The sequence below is a fragment of the Fundulus heteroclitus genome, chromosome 9, assembly GCF_011125445.2.
Source record: "Fundulus heteroclitus isolate FHET01 chromosome 9, MU-UCD_Fhet_4.1, whole genome shotgun sequence".
Lineage (NCBI taxonomy): Eukaryota > Metazoa > Chordata > Actinopteri > Cyprinodontiformes > Fundulidae > Fundulus > Fundulus heteroclitus.
The window spans coordinates 38007592-38030160 of NC_046369.1; the positions used below are offsets into that span (position 1 = coordinate 38007592).

The following is a 22569-nucleotide window of genomic DNA, read 5'->3' on the forward strand; positions in this document are numbered from 1 at the left end:
TAGAATTTAACTATTTAAACAGAAACTTGAAAACAGCAATTCTATATATCTATTTGTACACCTAAATAAATTCTGGAGCACTATTCGTGTTTCAGAACTCACCTTCTTATTAAACAGTTCAGTATAAATATAGCTTTGTGTGAAGGCCTCTGAGGCTGGAGGAAAGTTGTGGAGAGGTTTGTTTGTCCACTGACTGGACAAACAAAGCCACCACTCAAGAGCTAAAATTACAGAAGGGTCACGTGATGCTGGCTTCAAAACTGTCCCATCCCATAGACCCGTATTAAAACTTGGCCACCCTTACAGCAGAAATAAACATGTTTACAGCTAGGAGTGTCAGATGAAATGTTCATCATCGACCTCGACTATACAGACCAAAATTACGATACATTATTTATGAAACTGGACCACTATGAGTCAACACGGGTGTGTTTTGAACCTTCGAGTTCTTGTTCAGACGCAGCCCACACATGTTACTTCTGTCAGGAAAAATCAGGCTTTTCACATCAAGCCATGGAGGAGTATAACAGCAGGAGATTTGGAGAGTTGGAGTCAACACTTACTCCTCCAATGAGATGTTGGAGAACAGCAGAGGGGAGGCTGAGGAAGAAGGAGTAGAGAGGTTGCTGGAGGTGGCCTGGAGTGATGATGCAACTGCCATCCTCCTCTCTGGTAGTGACGTCTGTGGGACAATCTCAAGCACTGCCCAACACCTAGTGAACACACACACACACACACACACACACACACACACACACACACACACACACACACACACACACACACACACACACACACACACACACACACACCGAAAGTTACTAAGTAAATATAATTTGTGTTACATACATGAATGAGTCACATGCTACCGTTTTTAGCCCAGAGTGTCAGCAAGGACTGTGTCAGTCTGGTAATGAAGCTCGTTTCCCTTGATTAGCTCTGGCAGCTTCTAGACAGGTAAAATACTAAAAAAAATCCACTTTTTGTACTATGTATTACATGCATTATGTGCAAATTAAAAAAATATCCTCTTTTCTGGTTCATAATCCCGTGATCATTAACAGTGTGCAGATCAGACACAACTGTATGACCATATATAGGAGAAGTGAAAATCACTGATTATCCTTTTGGACATTGCACCTGCAGGCAGGTGGGATTTCTGGGAATGATTTAAACCAGTGGTCTTCAACATGGGGGTGGTGATGACCTTAACCCCCCAAAACCTCGCCCCACCCTGACCCAACTCGCTCCTCAGCCCCCAGACTTCTAAACCCACTCTATTTGTGGTTACATGGAAAGTACTGGAGACAGACAAAGAACAGAATATTCTTATTATTCAAATCTTTAAGTTATTTGGAGAATTGAATATATATTTAGTCTATGTTTTGCAGTATACATTGTCAGCTAAAGTCATTACATTTACATTCCTCTCTCTTTTTTCAGATGTAGGAATGTTTCACTTCATCAAACATTTTTCAATGAATTTAATAGCTGGAAAGGATGCCCGCTTTAGTTGCTAACCTTCAGTCCTCAACATCCCTGATACTGGCATGAGGAATATTATGTTCTGGTCCAAACCCTGACTGACGATGGCTGATTCTTGCTGTATTATGTCATTGTTAATTTTCTGATCTTTCAGCAACTTTCCCTTCGTGTTTGCCTTGACATGCCGCTCCATCATGCACATCATCACCAAATCTTCTCTGGATATTTTGACTCCGCTTTTCATTCATGGCCACACTTTCAGCAGATTTCTATTGACGCATGAGAAGCTGCTCCACATACTGATTGTATCAGGATGCTTCACTGTTGGCAATCACAAAGAACTCATAGTGTTCACCTTTTTCTCTCCAGGCAAATGATTTTGCAGAATCTGTCTTACTCTGCTCACAAATTCTCTATAGGGTTGAAATCCATGATTGACAAAACAATTTACTTTGTTGACCTAAACCCACTTTTTAACCTATGTGGGAGTATGACAAACATAATATTAAAATCTCTATTTGGTAATTCTTAGCTAAATGTTTTGAAATATTTATAATTCTCTAGTTTTGACAGCTAGCGCTGTAGCTATAGGCCTGCTTATTCTCGGCTAGCTTGGCCAGCCAGACTGAATTACATGGAGCGTGAATCAGTCTGGTAAGGTTCCAGTACCACCGGTCCAAAACAGGCCGGATCATTCACAGCGCAGGAGGCGGGATCTTACAACACGTCACTCTCAGTGGCAGATTTACCCATAATGCAGCAGTCATTTTCTGCTACCATAACAGTCAAGATACATACTGAGATTTTTGTTGCTTGCTGCCTTGGAAGATTAAGAAAGTGCATGTGAGCACACCATGTATTCTCCGATTTTTTTAGACAAATGCGGCAATAAATTGTTCTCTGTAGAGTTTGCTCAATGGCATGACATGTCTCACGGACTACAAATAGAAAAAACAGAGCACGTCGCCTGGAGTTTTTTTGCATCTCATCCATAGTTACCAGATTGGTTCTAAGATGATGATGCTGACCCTGTTAGTCCCGCTTTTGAAATCAGACTCTACCAGCTCCTCACTAGAATGATACGTTGTGTATATGGTGTAAGTTTAGTCTGGCTGGCCAGGCTAATTCTCAGCAGGACTGCCAAAACAATATATTGCCTGAAGCAGTTTGATGACTAACTACTGAAAGTTTCAATACAACTTGAAATATTTCCAAACAGCTGAATGTGTGTTTCTGCAAAAGGGAATGTGTAGCAGGCTTTTTCCAGCCAGCTAAGCAGCAGCGTATAGCAACAAGTAGGGGAGGGGCAGCAGTGGTTAATCTATGCTTCATATAGCTTGGGGAAACTGATATTTTCTTCAACATCTTTCAGAAAGGACTCAAATCACCTTAAAGCCTCGGTATACCTTGTCTAGACTGGAAAGGCAGCATAATCAGTTCAAAATAACAGATGTTAACACCACTGCTGTCTGCAGCCTCTGTACTGCTACCCACAGAGACAGTGTCTTTGCCACGGCCCGAATTCAGCCAATTAATAGCCAACCTAAAAAGGGTAGATCATGAAAATCTCAATACAATGAACAATACATCGTTACAAAAAATACAATTTAAATGGTCACATCAAAACCTCTCACTCATCAAACCTCATCTAAACCTTCATCTTGTATTTTAGACCCATTCACAACCAGATTATTTAAGAACGTACCCCACTGATTGTCACCCCTATTTAACCCAGCAAAAAATATAAATATATATTTGTACTTTGTCCACCTTAAGGGCATAAAAACCTTGGCAACGTTTACCCTGTGTCTCTGCTAGATTAAGCAATGGGGGCAGCTATTGCTGTTTGCTGTTTTTCAACATATAGATTTTATAACTGGATCAGAGCCAGTTCTGTTTATCTGTGTTTCTCCAAGAAGAGAACAGTAGAGAAGCGACTACCATCATTAACACTTAACTTTCTCTTCAGCATAGAAAGTACTGCTGTACCAGTGTGTCTATGTCTGCTCAGTCCTCTCAGACAAACTTCTGACTTCAAAGAAATTGAACAAATCCAAAAAAAAAAAGAAATGCTAGTATTTAGCAAGTAGGAATAATGTGGGTAATCCTATCAGACATAAAACACTCTAGTCTGATTTAAAGTGAAAAAAAAAATAGAAGATGGTTACACCTTCAGGGCTCAAAGTGTGAGTGAGCTGTTTACAGAGGAAGGAATATTGATCAGCCAGCCCTGTTTCAAACAGCAGTCATCATTAAAAAACAAAATTCTTTCTCCGAAATAACTGATCTTTTAATTGCAATTTCCTTTAATAGCAGCACTACTGAGAGAGCAAAATGCTGGAGCATGAAAAAGAAAAGCTTAGATGCTTTTCACTTAGACTGCAGCAGGGCTGGCTTAAGGGTTCTGAGTCGGACCTGGAGCCTGGGGAGCTACGGAGGTGTGGCAGTTTAACCAACCCTGAGCCTGACAGCCAAACGGTCTTACCACTTTAAAGGTCTCAAAGGGACTACGTGTGACCCGTTGATTTTAAGGTGAAAATAATCGGAATTTCAGCCAGCAAAGCAGCAGGGTGGAGAGAATGATGCTGGAACCTGTGAGTCTCATTGGAGGAGGATTTTTCAGTCTTGTTTTTGAACTTTTAACTTTACGTTTTTGCTTAGCACCAAAGAGTGAGCTCTTTTCTTCCCTCCAACACCGGTTCAAGCTGATCTGGTTTCTCATTGCCGAACTGGCCAAAGGGATCCCAGTCAACACTGTCCCCCAGCAGTGTGTGTTTGCTGGGTTACGTGCTGCATAGCTTTTGAGTTTATCGTGCCCCCTGCTGCATCTCCTGCTGCGAGACGCATCAGGGCAGAATTTAGAGAGCAGAGAGCGATCAGGGAAAACGGGTTGACAGTGAAAACAACAACTTCTCTTTGTTTTAACCGATCGTTTTATCCTCAGGTTGTTTTAGACGCTCACATTTTCTTCACATGCTTTTTGGCGTTTCATTTGAATTCTACTGTAGTGTGTGTGGTAACAGCAAGGCTTGTGGCATGATATATTTTGAGAATAAAATGCTGAAACTGTAATTTCAGGACTGGTGGGCAACAGGGATTCGAAGCTTCCTGAAGGGAATACCAGGCAGTTTAGTAGTCCCAGTGTGTGCAGAGGTGTACAAGGTTATTTTGTTAGTTTCCTGCTACCATTTGGATGTGACTTCATTAAAAACAGTGGATAACTGTGTTGAAAAGCGCTGCCCTCTGATGTTGCACCGCAGCAGGTTTATCAGCACCTCTCCGACTGCCTTCACATTGCTGCAGAGGTTTAATGAGAAGAGGGAGAAGCCTCTTTTTTGTTTACTTATATAGAGGAAATGGAAAAACAAGTATGTCTGTGGTAAAAAGTTCCAGTGAGTAAAAGCTGTGTGATCATGTGTTAACATTTTCATTTGAGCATTGATAAGCAGTTACTAAAATGATTAATGTAAGATGGAGGGAGATCTAAATTTAGTCTATTTATCTTCCAGTATAACGCACCCCAAACTACGTCTTCAGCTCATCACCCCAAGATTTAAGACTCCCTGACTAATGCGAGCTAGCTGATGTTACAGGTAGCGGGTGGTGTACAGCGTCAGCCTCCAGATCCAGCCTGTCACCCGTTAACTCGGTTGTGACAATTTGATTGGATTTCTTAACCCACAAGGCTTGCTATGATGGAGAGCTAAGTCAGGAATAGCAATGCTATTTCACATTCAGTGCTTTAAGCTATAGGTAATGTTCTCCTATTTTTTTCAGGTGTTAAAACCAGGTGTTTTAATTTGATTTCATTTTTTCAAGGCAATGGAATACCAATGCCTTTCTCTGCGTTGAGACGGTGAAATCCCTGCTTTGAGCTGCTGACCTCTGTGTTTCTGCTATCTGTTCTGCTATCTATCTATCTATCTATCTATCTATCTATCTATCTATCTATCTATCTATCTATCTATCTATCTATCTATCTATCTATCTATCTATCTATCTATCTATCTATCTATCTATCTATCTATCTATCTATCTATCTATCTATCTATCTATCTATCTATCTATCAGTGCTTATCCATGCGGCGTTGCAGGGGGCTGGTATGTATGTCCAGTCATTGTGCAATAGGTGGGGTACACCCTTGACAGGTCATCAGTTCATCACAGGGCAACAAAAAACAAACAGGACACACCATCATGGACTCCTGCCAACAGCATCTTAGAGAGACCAAACAACCTAACGTGCATATTGGAACGTGTTTGAAGAAGCTGGAGTACCCAGACAGAACAAAGAACCTGCACAGGCATAACATGCAAATTGCATCCAGAAAGAGTCCAGACTGGGATTCAAATTCAACACCTTTTTTCTGTAGAGCAACAGCACTGCCATGTAGCCCAGAAAAAAAGTATAAAAGGCATCAAGGCTAAAATAAAAAATCTGTTTGAAAAGACTAAAAGTTACAGGGAGAATTTGTTTAGGAGTGATGAGAAAAAAAATTGAGTTTTTTTTTTTTTTTTTTTGACTGGGTACATCACCTCTAAATGACAAAAGGCAAAATGAATGTTTTAACACAAGGCACCTATTGAAGAACATGGAGGGGGACCAGTTTTGTTTTCCTGCGTCTGACATGTGGAACCTCGAATCTGGGCAAGGCACAAAGAATCCTTAGGACTAATGGGGCATCTTGAAGTGAAACCTAGTACCCAATATCAAAAGATTCAGTCTCCCCAGGCCACGTCATGGTCCTCCAACAGGATAATAACCCAAAACAGCTACAAGGAAACAAGAATGGCTGTGAAATACACACTGGACCTCCATGAGCCCAGATGTTAATCCTGTTGAACATCTGTGGAACACTGCAGTGTGGAGACGCTGCTCTTCAAAGCTGACACAACTTGAGCAGTTTGCTCAGGAAGAGCGGGTCAAACTGCCTGTTGGTAAATGCAAATGTCACACTGGGAAATATTAACCTAAATAGAGCATCTTTCATTTTATGAAATATTCAACTGAACCCACGTTGAAAAGTCTGATTAGTGTTAAATATGAAACAAACTACATTATCCATTAAAGTTGTACCACCAAATCTGTCTCCATCCGTACCTATATTAGTATTCTGAAATAAACAAAACCCACCAAAACAAGAAAGAAACTTTCTCTTTCAGACACTGAATCTTATCTTGAGAGATCAGTCATAAATGATCATTCACTTTCCACAAAATCCAACTCAAGACATCCCTCCCTGCTGCTGCTGTCCGTAACATTCAGACTCCTAGAGTGACATCACGCTGCAGGCATGAGGCGAGGCGGTAACCATTAAACGTTATCAGATCTGGGCTGTGAATTTTATGAGAGATGATAGTTGACCAGGAGGTCAAACCAAAAACCCCATGGGGATTTTCTCTCAGATGTGACAGCTTTTTAAGTTTGTTTAAAATCAGCCTGATAATCCGTCAGGATATAACAGGGCTTTGAAAGTTTTCTAAGTGACAATAAAACACCAGACTGAGACCCTGAAGCTGAATCAAAAATTCTTTGCTTAGAACTGAGGGCTATAAAGGCCACAAACCGCAGAAGGAGAGAGGAGGGGCGAGCGACAAACAAGCGAGCTTTCTCCTCTCTGCAGCTGTTGGTTGGAGTCGGCAGCGCAGCTCTGAGAGATTTATCCTTTCATTTGTTGTGGCTTCGCACGAATGCACCCAACAACACACCATTTCTATTTTATTCTACTAGTCTTTCACTCTGCAGGGTGGCCCAACAGAATTATGTCCCCAACGATAATTATCAATCAAAATTATGTTCTGAAAGATGGAGTAAGAGGAAATTGCTTACCAGGACGTCAAGCTAGAAAAGGACCCCCAAAAGAGAGAGGGAGTCGTGGGGAACGGGAGAAAGGGCATTTGCATCTGTGCCGGATAAAGGGCTCTGATTCCAGTCATTTGTGAACAAAGGCTCACAGATGTCAAACTTTTTGTGAAAAGCACAACCTAAATTTAAATGCAGAAACTCACATCTCCACACCTTTTTTCACTTTATTTGCTTCAAATATGTCAGACATTATTAAATCAATAAATACCTCACATGGTTGTAAGATGAACTGATTTCAATGAGAAGCTGAGTCACAATAATCAGTCTTATAAAAGGCACAATATTAATGGATGCATTTCACTTTAAAAGATCATTACAGATGAAGGATAGAAGGCTCTAAAGTTATCTTGTTATGCCACAAAAAGCTTTCATGAAATAAATATCTAAAAAGCTGTCAGTGGAACATGTTTTCTACCCATCAAAATAAATTGTAGTTAGACAGTTTAAACAGCCTCACAGAGGGAGGTACACTGATCATCTTTCAGTAATATTCAAATCGAACACACTTCAGCTCACTTACATTGATAGTGTTGCACTGGCAACTGACTGAAACCTTATAAAGCCATCAGAATTTGTAATTCCCACCCGTGTTTCAGATCAAGACTCCAGCAATGCTTGAACTAGAGGAAAGCAACTTTATTTGCTGACCAACTCGGTTCGGCTTGTAGTCTTCATCAGGGTCGTTACAAATCACTCGTTACCAACAACATATACTGTACTTTGAAAGTACTTTCAGGATATGCTTTTTGAAAACTGTTGGGTGATTTTTAATGACCCTGATCAAGGATCAATAAAAGCAGAAGTGTTGGCTCTTTGCTGGTCCAACATTACCCTTCAGAAGCAAACCTCCACTGTCAAATTATACTTTATCCCAGAATAAGTATGAGAAATTAACAAGGACTAGATGATAGTAGAATTGTAAACTTAGTTCAGAATGTACAGTATGAGATTTGATTAATTCATTTGAATGTGATTTAAAGATGAACTGGTGCAAAACCGGTTGTTCCTCTAACTCTGGCACTAAAAATAAATGAATGCAGTCACGTTCTATTTACAAGCTAAAATAAAACAAGGATGACAAGAAACCAAACATTATATGGGTGTTACTTCCTGTATGTCTGATATTGCTGCCTAAGATGAACTGCCAAACTTTCATCCGTGTCCTGTTATTTCCACAATATTTAGAATGTAATACCCAATAAACTTGTCTTGGTGCAGTTTTGCCTGCTGCACCCTGAGCATTTCCCGGCTCCTTCCGCCCCAAGGCTCACCCTCGGTCCTCCAGCTTCCTCCCGTCAGCCTGCTCCTGCACTCATCTCCCATCAGCTCCAGTCCGGTAACAGACTCTGGTTTTCTACCCCACAATCCATCATCCTTAAATAAAACTCTGAAACAAGCTCTGTGTGTGTGCTTCTGTTCGGGTTCATTAAGACAAATCATGACAAAACTAAGTAAAAAAAGACATTATATATATTATATATTATATTATATATATATATATATATATATATATATATATATATATATATATATATATATATATATATATATATATATATATATATATGATAGATAGACATGGTTCTCCAAACCAAGATCTGGAGAGCTTTTTTTTTAACCTTACCTGCAAGATGAATTCTCACTGTATATGTGCGTTCACAAACACAAGAGAATCCATCTTCAACCGTTTGTGACTAAACCAAAAACGGTTTGGGCCAATCACGTTGCAGTATTGTGGTTTAAGGTGGGACGTACTGGTGCAATGGAAGCAAGAGCTGATAAGCCATTAGCCGAACCAACAAAACATGGCAGCAGAGGACGCACACGTAGCTGCTGCTATGAATTTTGGTAAGAATCCACGATTTCTTCTTTGGAAGAAGAACAGCAGGAACTGCCTTGACCAGCTTACCTAGTTGTGGTTTCTCATGACGTCTGGTGCTTATGTTTTAATTTGATACTATGATTGGCTAAAACCAACCTTTGGTAGGTGGGCACTAGGTGTCGCTTCACCCAATCAGCTTGGAGAGTTCTGCTTCTTTTCCCAAACAGATTTGATGGAAGCAGTCCCAGACTGATATGTGCAGAACGCTATACATTATCAATCTGACTGGCCAGGTTAATTTTTTCTACACGGAGAAAATATCTGAAAATTCTGAAAATCATAATAGAGGCTTAGAGTTCTCTTTATCATTTTTGCATATGACAGATTAACCTTAACCCTATGGACGGATGGATGGATTGATGAATGGATGGGTGGGTGGAAGGACACAGGAGGGGGTAGAATGCTAAGGAAGGAAAAAAGTAAGGAACATGGTGGCACCATGTCAATTAAAGATTTCATTGTTTTGACTAACAATGTTTTTGTTAGATAACCAGATAAATATCTTTGGCCCCAAAATGTTATCACATTAAAATGTGGTCAACTGTAGTTGTAGCTACAGCTACTTGCTTAGATTTACCAGGAATAATATGTTTTTTGCTTGATGCTGCTGCTTAATACGATGAAGCAGATTTCCTTACTGTGCATCCTCAAATAAGAAGTGTTCTGCAATTTACTGTCCGATGTTTGTAAAGACCAGTAAGCGGTTATACACGTGCAGACAGAGACAGGCCAGATGATAGTGCAACCTCATTCCTTCACCCTGACTCACTTAGGATCAGCCTGCTTAACTGCAATTAATAATGTCTGTCTATTAACAGCAGGATTTCTGTCAAAATCATTTTTGGAAGAATTTACCGGATGAAGAGCAAAAATGCATGTTCCAAAAATGCAGTTAAATCTGATTGTGCCTGCTCAAAGCCTCGGGTCCACATACTGCACGTTTTCACAGACATAATGTTAATAGTTTTGAGCCTGATGTGCTGCAGTTTAATAAAGATACGTACAAAAAACATAAAAGTAAAATAATAGTTTTGTGCATGAAACCGGAGGGAGAAAACCTATTGGAATCAACTCCGGAGTGTTATAAAATAATCAATAAATGAAGTGGGGGAAAAAATCTACTATTACAGAGCTTTTGCCACTCGATGCTGCCTTCCCAATGTCGACTGCAGGTTGGACACAAAAACAGGGGGAAAATGTAGCCAGAAGCTTATAAATCTCAGGGAAGTGTCCCAGAGGAGATAGACTTATTGTGTTGAGCTGCTGTACTATGTTTTGCCAGAAGCCAATCAGCAAAGTACACCAAAGGTCAGAACCAAACAGTTCTGGGGTTCAGCTCTGTGAAATCTGTCATGGCTGTGCAGACTATACCCATGCACCAGGACTAAAGATTTTTCAGCCTGTTTGTGAGTTTAGAAAAGCAAGAAGGAGCAAAGCCTGCAGCGGTTCGGACACTGAAACATTCTGTTTACACCGGCTGCATTAAGTTGTAGTACTGATACAAAAGCTGCTTGTTATAAGGTGCTTTGTGGACTAATCTTACTGTAGTTTATTGGGAAAAGGAAGCACAACTGTATGATGAAACAAATGGGGCAGACGTTACTCCCATGTATATATGTAAAAACCAATGTACCAATTTTGATGGCACTGCATATTCTGCCCTTTATTTTGCAACATTAGGAAAAATTGCCTGAGACGTACAAAGCTGATACATTTTGAAATTTATTACACCTTTGTCTTTCTCCCACCCTGCCTCAGTATTTAAGCCCCTGGATTCTTCTGTTAAACTGCCATTTATTTGGTGTCCCTGTTCACTGCCTGTTTGTCCAATGCCAGTCCCCCGTTTCCTTTCTAAGGGTTAGGGTTAACTTTGTAAGTTCTTATTTTTCTTTATTAAATAGTCCCCTTCACCTCTCAGCCTGTGGTTCTGCTTGCATTTAAGTCCTCCTAAAAAAATAGCAGATCTCAGTTTGAAAATGCAGTTAAAAGCATATTTACATAAACACAATAAAACTAAAAGACAAATCAGTTATTTTCCCCTCACTGTCAAAAATGAAATCTGACTACTGCTTTACTGTTTTAGTTCATTTAGGTTTGCCAAAATTGTTTCGATTTGTTAAAAGCCAGAATTATGAGAGGGGATATTTTTATATTCTTCTTCTTGAAATTCTGAATATTCCATACATTCTTTTGGTAGAATAATTTAACTGTATGGCATGGGTCAAACATTTTGTGTATCCTTTACAATTCTCCTACAATAGTCTGTAGATGTTGATGGCTGTATGTCTTTTTATAAAGTGTATGTAAATGTCTGTTTTCAGCGATAAGTGGAGTTGGAATCAAAACTCCATTCTGCAGAAGCTTATTTTTGTGTAGAACACAGAAGACAGAAGGCTGAACAACCTCCCTAAATGCACCTGACTCTTCACAAGGAAAGTGGGGTTCAAGAGATTGCAGATGGTTTTTGCTCTCTGGTGCATTTAGAGTCCTTTGTGGATGGTTATTTTACCAGATGGCCTTCTTTTACTTTGGACCACCATGCTCACTGCTGCTTTTAATGTTTGCTCCCTTCGAACGTCTGCCCAGGGTCTCAGAGGATCTCGCTTCCCCAGCCAGTTTTTTTATATTGTTTATACAGGGCCTAGCAAAATTATTCATACCCCTAAAATCATTACAACAACAAATCCTAATGTATACCAGAGGAATTTTCTTTTCCAATTAGACAAATTTTCCAACTGTTTTAGAAATAAAAATTTGTGGTGCGGAGAGCATTTTATTTAGCCTCCATTATTACAATATAGCCTTAAATGGCCCTATTAGTATGTATAGTCCACTTATTTGTAATTTAAGCTCAGTGTTCTATGATGTCCTCAGAAGTTACTTAGAGAAGTTAAGTAAGTAAACAGCATTATGAAGACCAAGGAACACAGCTGAGCAGAAAGGTCAGAGAGAAATTTGTGAAAAGGTTTAAAGGAGGGTTAAGTTAACAAATAGCATCCCAAATTCTGAACATCTCACCCAGCTTTGTTTAATCCATCAGTTGATAACACAAGTCTATGGCACAACGGCAAAGCTACCAAGACATGACTGTCCACCTCAACTGGCTATGTGAGGAGGAGTGTGTTAATCAGAGAAGCAGCAGAGTTGTATATGGTAACTCTGGAGGAGCTGCATGCCAGGAGGGAAAACCTGTTGACAGGAAAACTATTTAAGCATACCACAAAGTTGGGCTTTATGGAAGATTGACAAGAAAAAAACACCACTGTTGAATGAAATACGTAAGTCTGGTTTACCAGAAGCCATGTAGGCTAAACATCAACCATGTTAAAGAAGGATCTCCAGTCAGGTGAAACCAAAACAGAACCCCCACATGTATGTGTTTCAGAAAACAAACACTACACATAACACTGATGGTGGTGGCAGCATCAAGCAGTGGGCATCCTTGATCCTCAGAATGGTTAGAGAAGCTGGGAAGATGGAGTTAAATACAGTGCATCCTTAAAGAAAAACACACAGGGATGAATAAGACAATACTGGTGCAAAGGTGTACAGCAAACCATTGTTCCTAAACACACAGGGTTTAAATCAGGGGTCTTCAACCCTGGTCCTAAGGTGTGTGAAAGCAGCGTAACACTAGGGTCCTTAGGACCAGTGTGGAAGACCCCTGGTTTAGGTCAAAGCATATTGTTTTTTTAGAATGACCCAATGAAGTCCAAACCTAACTCTAATCAGGAATCTGGCAAAAAACAAAAAACAAAAACAAACTCAAAGTCCTGATGAGTGTTTCCACACCATGCCACAAAGCAGTCCACCAGCTCTCTGAACTCAGCTGCTTGTTCATCTCTGATACACCTTATGACTGCAGTGTCATCTGAGTATTTCTGTTGAAGACACAACCCTATTTATGCAATATGACTGCAGATCAGGTCTAAAGCTAGTATACTGTATCAATAATATACAGTAATATGCTAGGTTTTTGTCTTTGACTACAAACTCCTCAAAAATATCCTGCCACTGCATCGATGGCATAGCCTGCATAGACACACACAGGAAGCAAGACATTTCCATAACTCAATAAAATACTATGAATTTATTGATAGGACTAGGCTCTTTGGCTTTTGTAAATTTTATGCTTGTAATCAAATAAGCAGGTTTGAATACTGAGCTGAAAATGTAAAGGGGCCATTTTTTATCAAGAGTGCTGCATCTAACTGAGTTGAACATGCATAACAACAATTCTTGTCTGAGTGTGTTTGAACAGCCGAATACTAATTTGGTTGTCAAGAGTTTCCTTTAAGTTTTATGTAAATGAAGGTGACAATCTTTTTACTGGTGTCTATTTACCAAAGAATGTTCAGGACCGTACAGGTTGTCAGACCTCCAAGAACTGCTCTCCGAAACCACAGGATCTGGACAAAAACAAAATACAACACACTGTCAGCAATGGTGAACTTGAACATGATTACACCAATCTAGTCATCAAAACACAACAGAAGTTTCTTTCCAGGGAAATTCTTAAACACTCATGCAAACGATGAGCTGTTTCTTAGAAATGAACAAACATTCAGCAGTGATTGGCTGTCCTGTTTTCTATAAAGAAATATGTCTGAGACTCACAAAGCTTGCCAGTACATGTTACCAGGAAGCAGACAATGGAAAGTTTAGTTGAAGGCCATTAGGTTGGAAAACGACACTGAATCATCTCCATAAACAGTTTGTGTTTAGGCAATCCACAGTGAGATAGATGCACTCAGAGATCAAGGAATCTCAAGAGGTCCTCTTAGTGTCCTTGGGTGTTGTTATATTAGAGCACTTAACTAACCCAGGATAGCTTCTAAACCACTTAATGGCGTTCTTACAATGGCTAATATCATCATTCATTAGACCTCAAGCGGTACAAAACAGTGAATGAGGCAAAAAAGTTTTTAAATGGAATAATTTGAACTGCTTAGATGGTCTAGTACAGAAGCATGATTAAATGAAGTTGAGTATTTTATTTGTGCCACTGGCACTGAGAAATGACAGCAGCCCAAATGCAGATGTGCATTTTGGGTCTTCATTTAGGGTGCATTTAGGGTCTTCAAAGATTCCAAATAAGGGCCGCTAAATTGCGTGGGCAAAAACAAAAATGGTGTGAACAATAAGTGGCCATGTCGCAGATGAGCTACAAAGATTGCGTCCCCAGTGGATAAGACATGCAAAACGGATCTGGTCCACCCCATTTAAATGAATAAATGGCAAGCATTATTGGCTGTTTGGGAGCTGCTGAAAAAGAAAGATCAAATGTATCACATAATCTCTCCAGACACCCAGGATGCACAAAACTATTTTTAATAAATGTCTGCTATTAATCCTTTTCTTTTATTTAATGGTAAATGGACTGAACTTATACAAAGCTTGTCCAGTCATACTGACCACTCAAAGCAATTTACACCATAGCCACATTCACCCAATCACACTCACAGATTGGTAGGCAACTTGGGGTTAAGTGCCTTGCAAATCAAGTGACAGTGGGATGCTTGAATCAAACCCACAATATACCGATTGCAAAACAACTATTCTATCCATTGTGTCAAAGTCGCCCCAAAGACATTATTAAAAAAGAAGACATAACTTTTAATTTATGTCTGCATTTAACAAAAAAATATTACTATCTGCTATCTGATATCTGCTATATCAGATTTATCCCTGTTTATCATTTTTCTACCAGATCGTGTATCAGTGACGGTGGTCATGTCAACTGCGACAGCTGAGCACAGCTTCTCCAGCCCCCACTGACTGATAACTTCCCTCTGGTCAATAGAGGTAATAATGATAATAACTATTAAAATACATATACAGTATAATAATTAGATCTGTCCAGGGTGTGCCCTGCCTTTTGCCCATTGGCTGCTGGGGATAAGCACAAGCCCCTGATTTATCTGATTTATTTTAACCCTGCATGGACAACCAGATAGAGAATATGGATGGATGGAATAACATTAGAACAATTATGAACATTATTTATAGTGCACTTGTGTCTCAAAGTGCTACAAACAAGAGTAAAAAAATAAAGAAGATGTAAAAAAATGACAATAGTTAAATTTAAAAGATTACATCAATCATAAAACTTGGAAAAGCTCCTCCCTGACTTTTTTCTGAGTCTGGGAAGGAGCCATACGGTCAGACTTACAGCGATATTCATCTCTAAACAGCCAGATTTACCTCCACCAACACTTCACAACAGCCACTTGTGCCAAAGTATTACAAACCAAGGAAGCCCCAAAATAATTTAATACAAAATAACTATGCTTCGATCGCTGAAGATCCCTGCAAACCTACATGGATAAGCTGGTATAGATAATGGAATAGTTACAGAGCCTGAATTGACACAATGAGGGAGGGAGATAAAAACCCTCTTGCCACATGTTATGGATACACACTCCATCTGCTCCCCCCTCCCTCCGCCCCGGTGTTCTAGAGTGACCACTCATCCCGGTTAAACTGTCCCCAGAAATGTCCCCAACTTCACTGTTTTATGAATGAGAACTAAATGTTGCACAGCAACAGCTGCAATGGTAGCTTGTTGTGCTGCTTTTAGGGTTAGAATAGGAGAAAAGTGAAACACACTTTCACAACACCCTTTTACACCCATCCGACCTGCATAATGCTCCACAACCCCACTTTACACATGCAAATTGCTATGTACCTGATGTGACGATCAGCTTTGTACATGCTAATCAGTTAGCACATGTACAAACATTTTGAAGCTGATATTTAAATCAGGGGATCTTTGTTCCAGTCAGTAAGTGCAACAAATTCATACCCCTGAGTTTTCAATAGCAAACCAACCCTAAAATTCATGAAGATGTTACAAAGTGCGCAACTAAAGCTATCTGAGAAGATTTAGTTTGTTGTTGTTTCAGGCAAATGGTAACTATAGCACAAAGCAAACATGTTACATGGATGTCTATGTTTCTACTAGCAGGAGGTCCCACCAAAGAAAGAGTTTGCTGGTTCTATCAGAGAGAAGAACAAGGGTTTTGATCCTTAAGGATTGGTTAATTGGACATTTTAGATACTTGGCTGCTAGAAGATAGCTAGCATGAATGAATGGGCCTATAGAGGGCCCTGCAAAACTTCATGATTACAGTCTAAAAACAAAATTCAGGAATTTGAATTAGATGGGATGCAGCTGAGACTCATCTAAAAGATGCACCCTAAAATGGACCCTAACCCTGCGCACTTCTGATACCGATGTCTGCGTCTCTGTAACACGTAGACGTGCCTGTATATGTAAAATATTGTTAAAATAAACCAAACAAAGCTCAGGAAAGCATCGTAAATCACCCAGAGTCACAGATTTAGATCTTGTTCAGATGCGGTGAGGAGACTTGAAAAGTCCAAGAAACCAACCAACTTAACAGCTGAAAATAAGGAGTAGACTTTCCTCAGAGCAATTTCAGAAACCTATATATAGCTACAAACAGATGAATCCCTGATTGACATCTTGTATAATAAGGAAGACAAGGTTAATGTGTGACGTTTACCTGTAATTAAATCATGTTATTTTTCATGGATAAATGAAAAAAAAGATTAAAAGGGATATGTGAAAAGATTAAAAGGGATATGTGAACGTCACTGGATAATGACACTTTCCACATGAATGTATGTGATAAGATACCCAAGTCATTACAGAGCAACACCAACTCCCTAAATAATTTGAATATATATATTGTTACGTTTCAGGCACTAAGCAACACTCTAAAAATAAAAGTTATTCCTCAATTTGATGAGCAGACATTCATTCCAAGAAGTGCTGATTTGTGGAAAACATTGAGGAGAATTGATGCAAAAAGCTGCTTGACTAACCCTTGCATTGCTGTAAAGGATCCATCCTCTGGATTGAATGATGTCTCCAGGAACAAAGAACCAGAACATGTTCAAGCAATCAGGATGGAATTTCTCCATATATCATCATAGTCACAAAATACATTCTGTGAGCAAGATGCAATATTACACTTTTCCCCCTTTCTATACTATGTTTGTTTAATAAGGATTTGAATTGTTGCACTTTGTTAAATGTATCACTTATTTACTGTTTTCTGTGCCTCAGTGACAGCAACTCTTTTTATTTCTGGTGTGTATTATATCTTGTCTGTTTGGCAATAGAATAGTCTAGATCACAGCTGTCCAGCTCATGCTTCAGCCCTTTTCCTTTGCATTTAAGTTCTCTTTGTTTAAGTACAAGTAATTTGTTTGCAGTTTCCATACATATTAAGAATATACACCAATGATGCAAAACATTATGACCACTGAATGAGTATTCCATGTCAAATGGTCAGTATCTACCAAATGTGTTCCACTACTCATTGATGTGGGGAGGGAAGGCTGGTCTGTGTGACCCAGTTCAACAGATGAACTATTTTAGCTCAGTTGAAATCAATGCTGGTTCTGACAGAAAGGTGTCTGCATACACAATGTCATAGTTTTGGTTTAGTTTTGAACTTCTCTTTATTTAGCCTGTTCATTCCTCTATTTATACCTGCCTCAGTCCACTGTTCAGGGCCAGATTATTTCGAGCCATAAGGTGAGTCTAGTCCAGCGGTTTCTGTCTGTTTGCCTACCTGTGATCTCACCCGATTTTGCCTCCTGATTCTCTGAGCCGGCCGGATCCCTGCCATACCTGTTACCTGACCTGTTTGCTGTCCCTTAATTTTCTGAGCCTGCCTGACCTCTGCCTGATCTGATTGCCTGCCTGTTTGCCTGACCTGTTCTGTCTCCGGATATATGAGCCTGCCTGACCCCTGTCTGTTTTATCAAGTCCTGCAGGTCCCTCCTGTCTGACTGCTGCAGCACTCATCTTTCACCATGCTCCAGCCCGGTAAAGACTCTGGTTCAGATCCTCCACAACTCATCTCTTTCAATAAACTCTCTAAGCTCAGCTCCGTGTATGGTGTGTGTTCTGTGTGTGTTCAGTGTGTGGCGTGTGTTCGGGTTTATCGTGACAAAACATGACAGCCTGTCTTTAAACGACACCTACTAGTCTGGCTGAATACTGGGTCCTCAGTTTCTGTTCATGACACACAATGCATTACAGTTTGTGTATAGGGCCACACAGCCACACCAGTGAGGGTGTCCTTGCTGATCCATGACAATGGGCATGGGAACACCATACTGGGGTCCAGAATGGAAGGATGTGGCCAGGTCCTATTTATTTTCTTTTTCCCTTTGACAGGTGCAACCAAAGAATGGCTGCAGACCATGTGTATCTTTTAACAGAAACACTTTGGCCTGATGGCTGTTTCGTTTTTCAGCAGAATGATGCACCCTGCTACAAGTCAAAAAAGGGTCAGGGGATGGTTTGAGGACTTGAACTTCTGTAAGACGTGCTGGACCTACCTTACATACTGCAGTGCCGCTACACTGGAAAATTATTAGTTAATCTCTGTTATATATTTTTTTAAATATAAGATCTCTGCTTATTGGTACTAGAAAAATGTATATTTATTGGCTTTTATCTTGTCGTGACAGTTATAGGGGGTTCTGTGGGTGTAGAAATTTGCTTGATCAGTGCACAACTTTATTATATTAAAATATATCAACAAATTTGCAAAGTTACAAGTCTTTGTTTCTGATCTTAAAGGCACAAAGCAGACTGTAACAAGAAAAACTGGGCTTGTCTAAAACAGAGCCAACAATGAGAAAAGGACTTGGCCAATGACGATGGTGTAAATTAGAAAGTGACTTTATGTAACCAGACAGATAAAAACCTGCTCAGGGGTTTCCTCCTTTCACGATCATATTGCTGCCTCTTGCAAAATTATTCTACTTGGGAGAGCACAAAGATGTTCAAGGACATTCTGATTTCCATGGAATCTTTGAGATCTAAATTTTCTTTTCTCACAAACAGATTCGTTATTTTATCTGATAGAAGACGAAGGGAAGAAAGGAGAGAGTTTGAAGGTGTCTCCTTCAAACTATTTTTTCATCCAGTTCAAAATAAGCAAAGTAACACAGAGTCCTCCCAGCTCATGTCCATGTAAACACCACCTCTAGCTTACGGGATGTCAGGCTCTCAGCCTGCAGGTGGTTAATGCTCTCTGTCAACAGAGTCCAGGCCCTGTGTCTTCACGACCAACCTAGTTTGCTCTGAGGAATGAGCAGAGGCAATAGCTGACTATCTATCAGACTTGGATGTTTGGATGGAATGAGTCCTTCAGATTTGCAACTGAGACTACTTGCTTGGTTGAGGTTCAGATAAAGACAGGGGAATGCAGTCTGTAGGAGTATCACAGACAAAATAAACCTTATGTCTCTCTGGATTGGTTGGGAGGAAAAAGGTTTCAAAGGTACAGCAGATAAAAATGCTCAGAAAGGCAGCAAATAACTTCAACAGTTAAGCTTGGCCCAGGTGATCAAACTGGAGAGTTTGACGGCATTGATGGTGGTGAAGCTCACACATCTCTTTTCTTCTTCTTGTTCTGGGTGTTCTGAACAGTTATGAAGGCGCCTGGCCTTCAAAGTCCTTCTGACCTCAGAGAATTTCCTTTCACGTCTTGAATGCTGTTCCAAGGAAATGCCGACAAAATGCAAAAATGATGTGTAGATGAAGATGCATTAAGCATGCTGTGTCTGAAATTGTTATATAAGCCTTGTGTGACAAAACGTCATCTAAACCTTATCGAGGGGGGAGATATTTTCTAACAAAATGTCTAGAAAAACCTTCCTTTGTAGTGTTACTCACCAAAACTTTTTGAAATACCTTACACATACAATTGACTGATGTAAAAATATGAATGTTCAAAATTCTTCTAAATATCAAATTCATGGTCATTCAAGGACATTATACTCATTAAAATGGCACAATAATTAAAGCTAAAAGTGATTCAAACTGTCTATATTTGTACATCAGTCTATGTTGTCCCAACTAGCAGGAGAGAAAGGCTCCTCTGCTAACATCTTGTCACCAGATAACACAGCACACCTCCAGGGATCTGGTGAGCCAGAGATGTTTTAGCAGATTAAAGGGGCACCAACATACTATTAGGTACCAAACCAACCTCCAAAACATTCTTGCTTAAACAAAGGCTGCACCATTTGCCTGTGACAAAAGATGGCTCCAGACCAGTTGCCCGTCTGAACTGACCAGCAGAAACTGTCCTTGACCAGCCAGCAGGATTACATGGCGAGAAGGAAGATCGGTGAATGAAGCTGAGAGAACGGAAGGTCTTTCAGTCCCACTGCTTAGTTGTAGACATTGGAAGTTCTCTCTTTTGAGTATCGCAAGTCTGAGAAACAATTACCTGAGTTTTGTTGTGTGAGATCTGAGAGTAAAGCAGAGGCATCACATTCACAATCCCCCCTGTTGAGACAAAAACAAAACAAGACATTAATTCCCCAGTCATGTACACAGCCTGGTGTATCTGGGCTTTTTTTTTCTCTTTTCTTGCATCAATCAGATTGTTTTGCTGTATTACCTACTTCTAGTTTGGAAAGCTCTAATCTAACAATACTGTATATAGTGTATTCCAGTTTCACTTTAGTAAATATAAGATATAAGTGTAGCACTGAAGATTTTTTTTTTTTTTTACCAATCTCTCTGCCCTGAGTAATGATGAAATATTAACACTAAGGAGCAGAGGTCATGTCACACTGCCTATGTGTGAGAGCAGTCAGTGGAAATCCGGATTTTATCATTATTTTAAATAAGAGGAAAATGATGACTGAGTTGAGATGAAACTTCTTTAGCATCTTAGAGAATAACACACACACTGGGTAATACGTATCACTAAAACAGCAGCCTCTGTGTGTACTCCCTGTAGAGAATATAGATTTGTCCCAAACTGTGACATTTCTAAACGCTGCCAACATTTCCAAATCCAGCATGTTTCATGACCGACAGAGACTGAAAGCTCTGAGGGATTCAAACCTTTGCTGTACAGTACACTGTTCCAGTGTTAGTTTGGATTTCTTAAAGTGAGGTTGTGTGAAGTTATTGTCAGTAATATTTCCCTGTAATAAAAATATGTCATGTCACAGTGAGCTTGTTGGAAAGTAAAGACATCTTCAAAATGCTGAAAGCTGACAGATGACCAGTACACCATCTGGTTTAGCTGACTTTAGCAGTTTAATACAAGTCAGAATAAGATGTTTATATCAATGGAATAAAATGTTATGTCAAATATAGATTTTGACAACAGAATTCAATGTAGTGCTGTTGTCTTCAGCAGCAAAACCCTACAATTCCAAAAAGCACACTGTGATATGAGCTCTGCCTTAGCTACTCCAGGGTGCTGCTGTATATCATGCATATTATCTCAGATTTTTCTGTAAATAGGCTGGTGTGTTCTCCACTGTTTAACTTGAATATTTCATCTTTTTTACCTGGGTAGCTAGGCCATATTATCAACAATTGATAGGCTCATTCTTTAGAACAAGCTTTAGATTAGATTAGCTTGTTTTTTCATTACTAAAAATGTGTGTAACTCTGTCTATGGCTATGCCATTGTCCTGCCTGAATTTCTTTATTGTGGGACAATAAAGGAATTTATTATATCTTATTGTTCTACTGCAGGTAAGCAACTATTATTGAGGATAACCTAAAAGAACCTCAATTTAAAAGAATACTAACTAATTTATTTAGCCTTCCTGTTAGCGGCTGAAAGTCTGGCTCTCTCTTACTGTCTTGCAATCTAAATTAACCCAAAACATGTGACAGAAAATAAAGATTTTTTAAAATAGATTCTTACATCTCTTCTACTTCATCTATTTGATATTAATATGCACTCACCTGTTAACAGTTTACTGGGATTGCCTGCTTGTATAATGTGGTAGTTTGTGGCAAAATGACTGACATAAAATGGAGGAAAAAAGGTGGAGAGAACGAACTGTCCACACAGCTATGTGTGGGGAATATAAGAGTGTTAAAAGATAAATTAGTCCTTAGATCATGGTACCAACAGACAGACTTTGAAGCACATTGCCATAGATCAATGAATCTTTTTCTCTGCTTTTAAGCACTAGCCTGGAAAGGGAGAAGCGCTCAGTGCAGCAATCAGAAGCTAAATAAGAGATGGATGGCATCACAGAAGCAAACTTCTAGATGACTGTTTAGGCTTTTTTTTTTTACACCTTCCCTCTAAGTATATAAAGTATATCTAGTCAAGAGTATTTATCTGTTTATTTTTCTGCAACTTTTTCCAACTATTTAAAAATGTTATTATTGAGAGCATGTTACAGCCTGTCAGGATTCTGCAGGCAGCGCTGTGCAGTTTTCTGTCAGCACTGCCTGCTCTTTGCTCTCTCTCTCTCTCACAGGTGATTGCAGTTGACAGGTGGGCGTGGTGCACACCTG

The 22569-nt window shown here is 39.6% G+C and overlaps 1 protein-coding gene across 2 annotated transcripts in view; it reads right to left on the reverse strand.

Annotated features, from left to right (window-relative positions):
• The window catches only part of si:ch211-51h4.2, a 143360-nt gene that overhangs the window by 31645 nt on the left and 89146 nt on the right, over positions 1-22569 (reverse strand). For both annotated transcript variants that reach the window (XM_036141614.1, XM_036141615.1), the window contains 3 exons: positions 20519-20577; positions 13578-13642; positions 564-713 (listed from right to left, as the gene is read on the reverse strand). In XM_036141614.1, coding sequence (XP_035997507.1) covers positions 564-713; positions 13578-13642; positions 20519-20577 — 274 coding nt within the window. The remainder of the gene's footprint in view (positions 1-563; positions 714-13577; positions 13643-20518; positions 20578-22569) is intronic.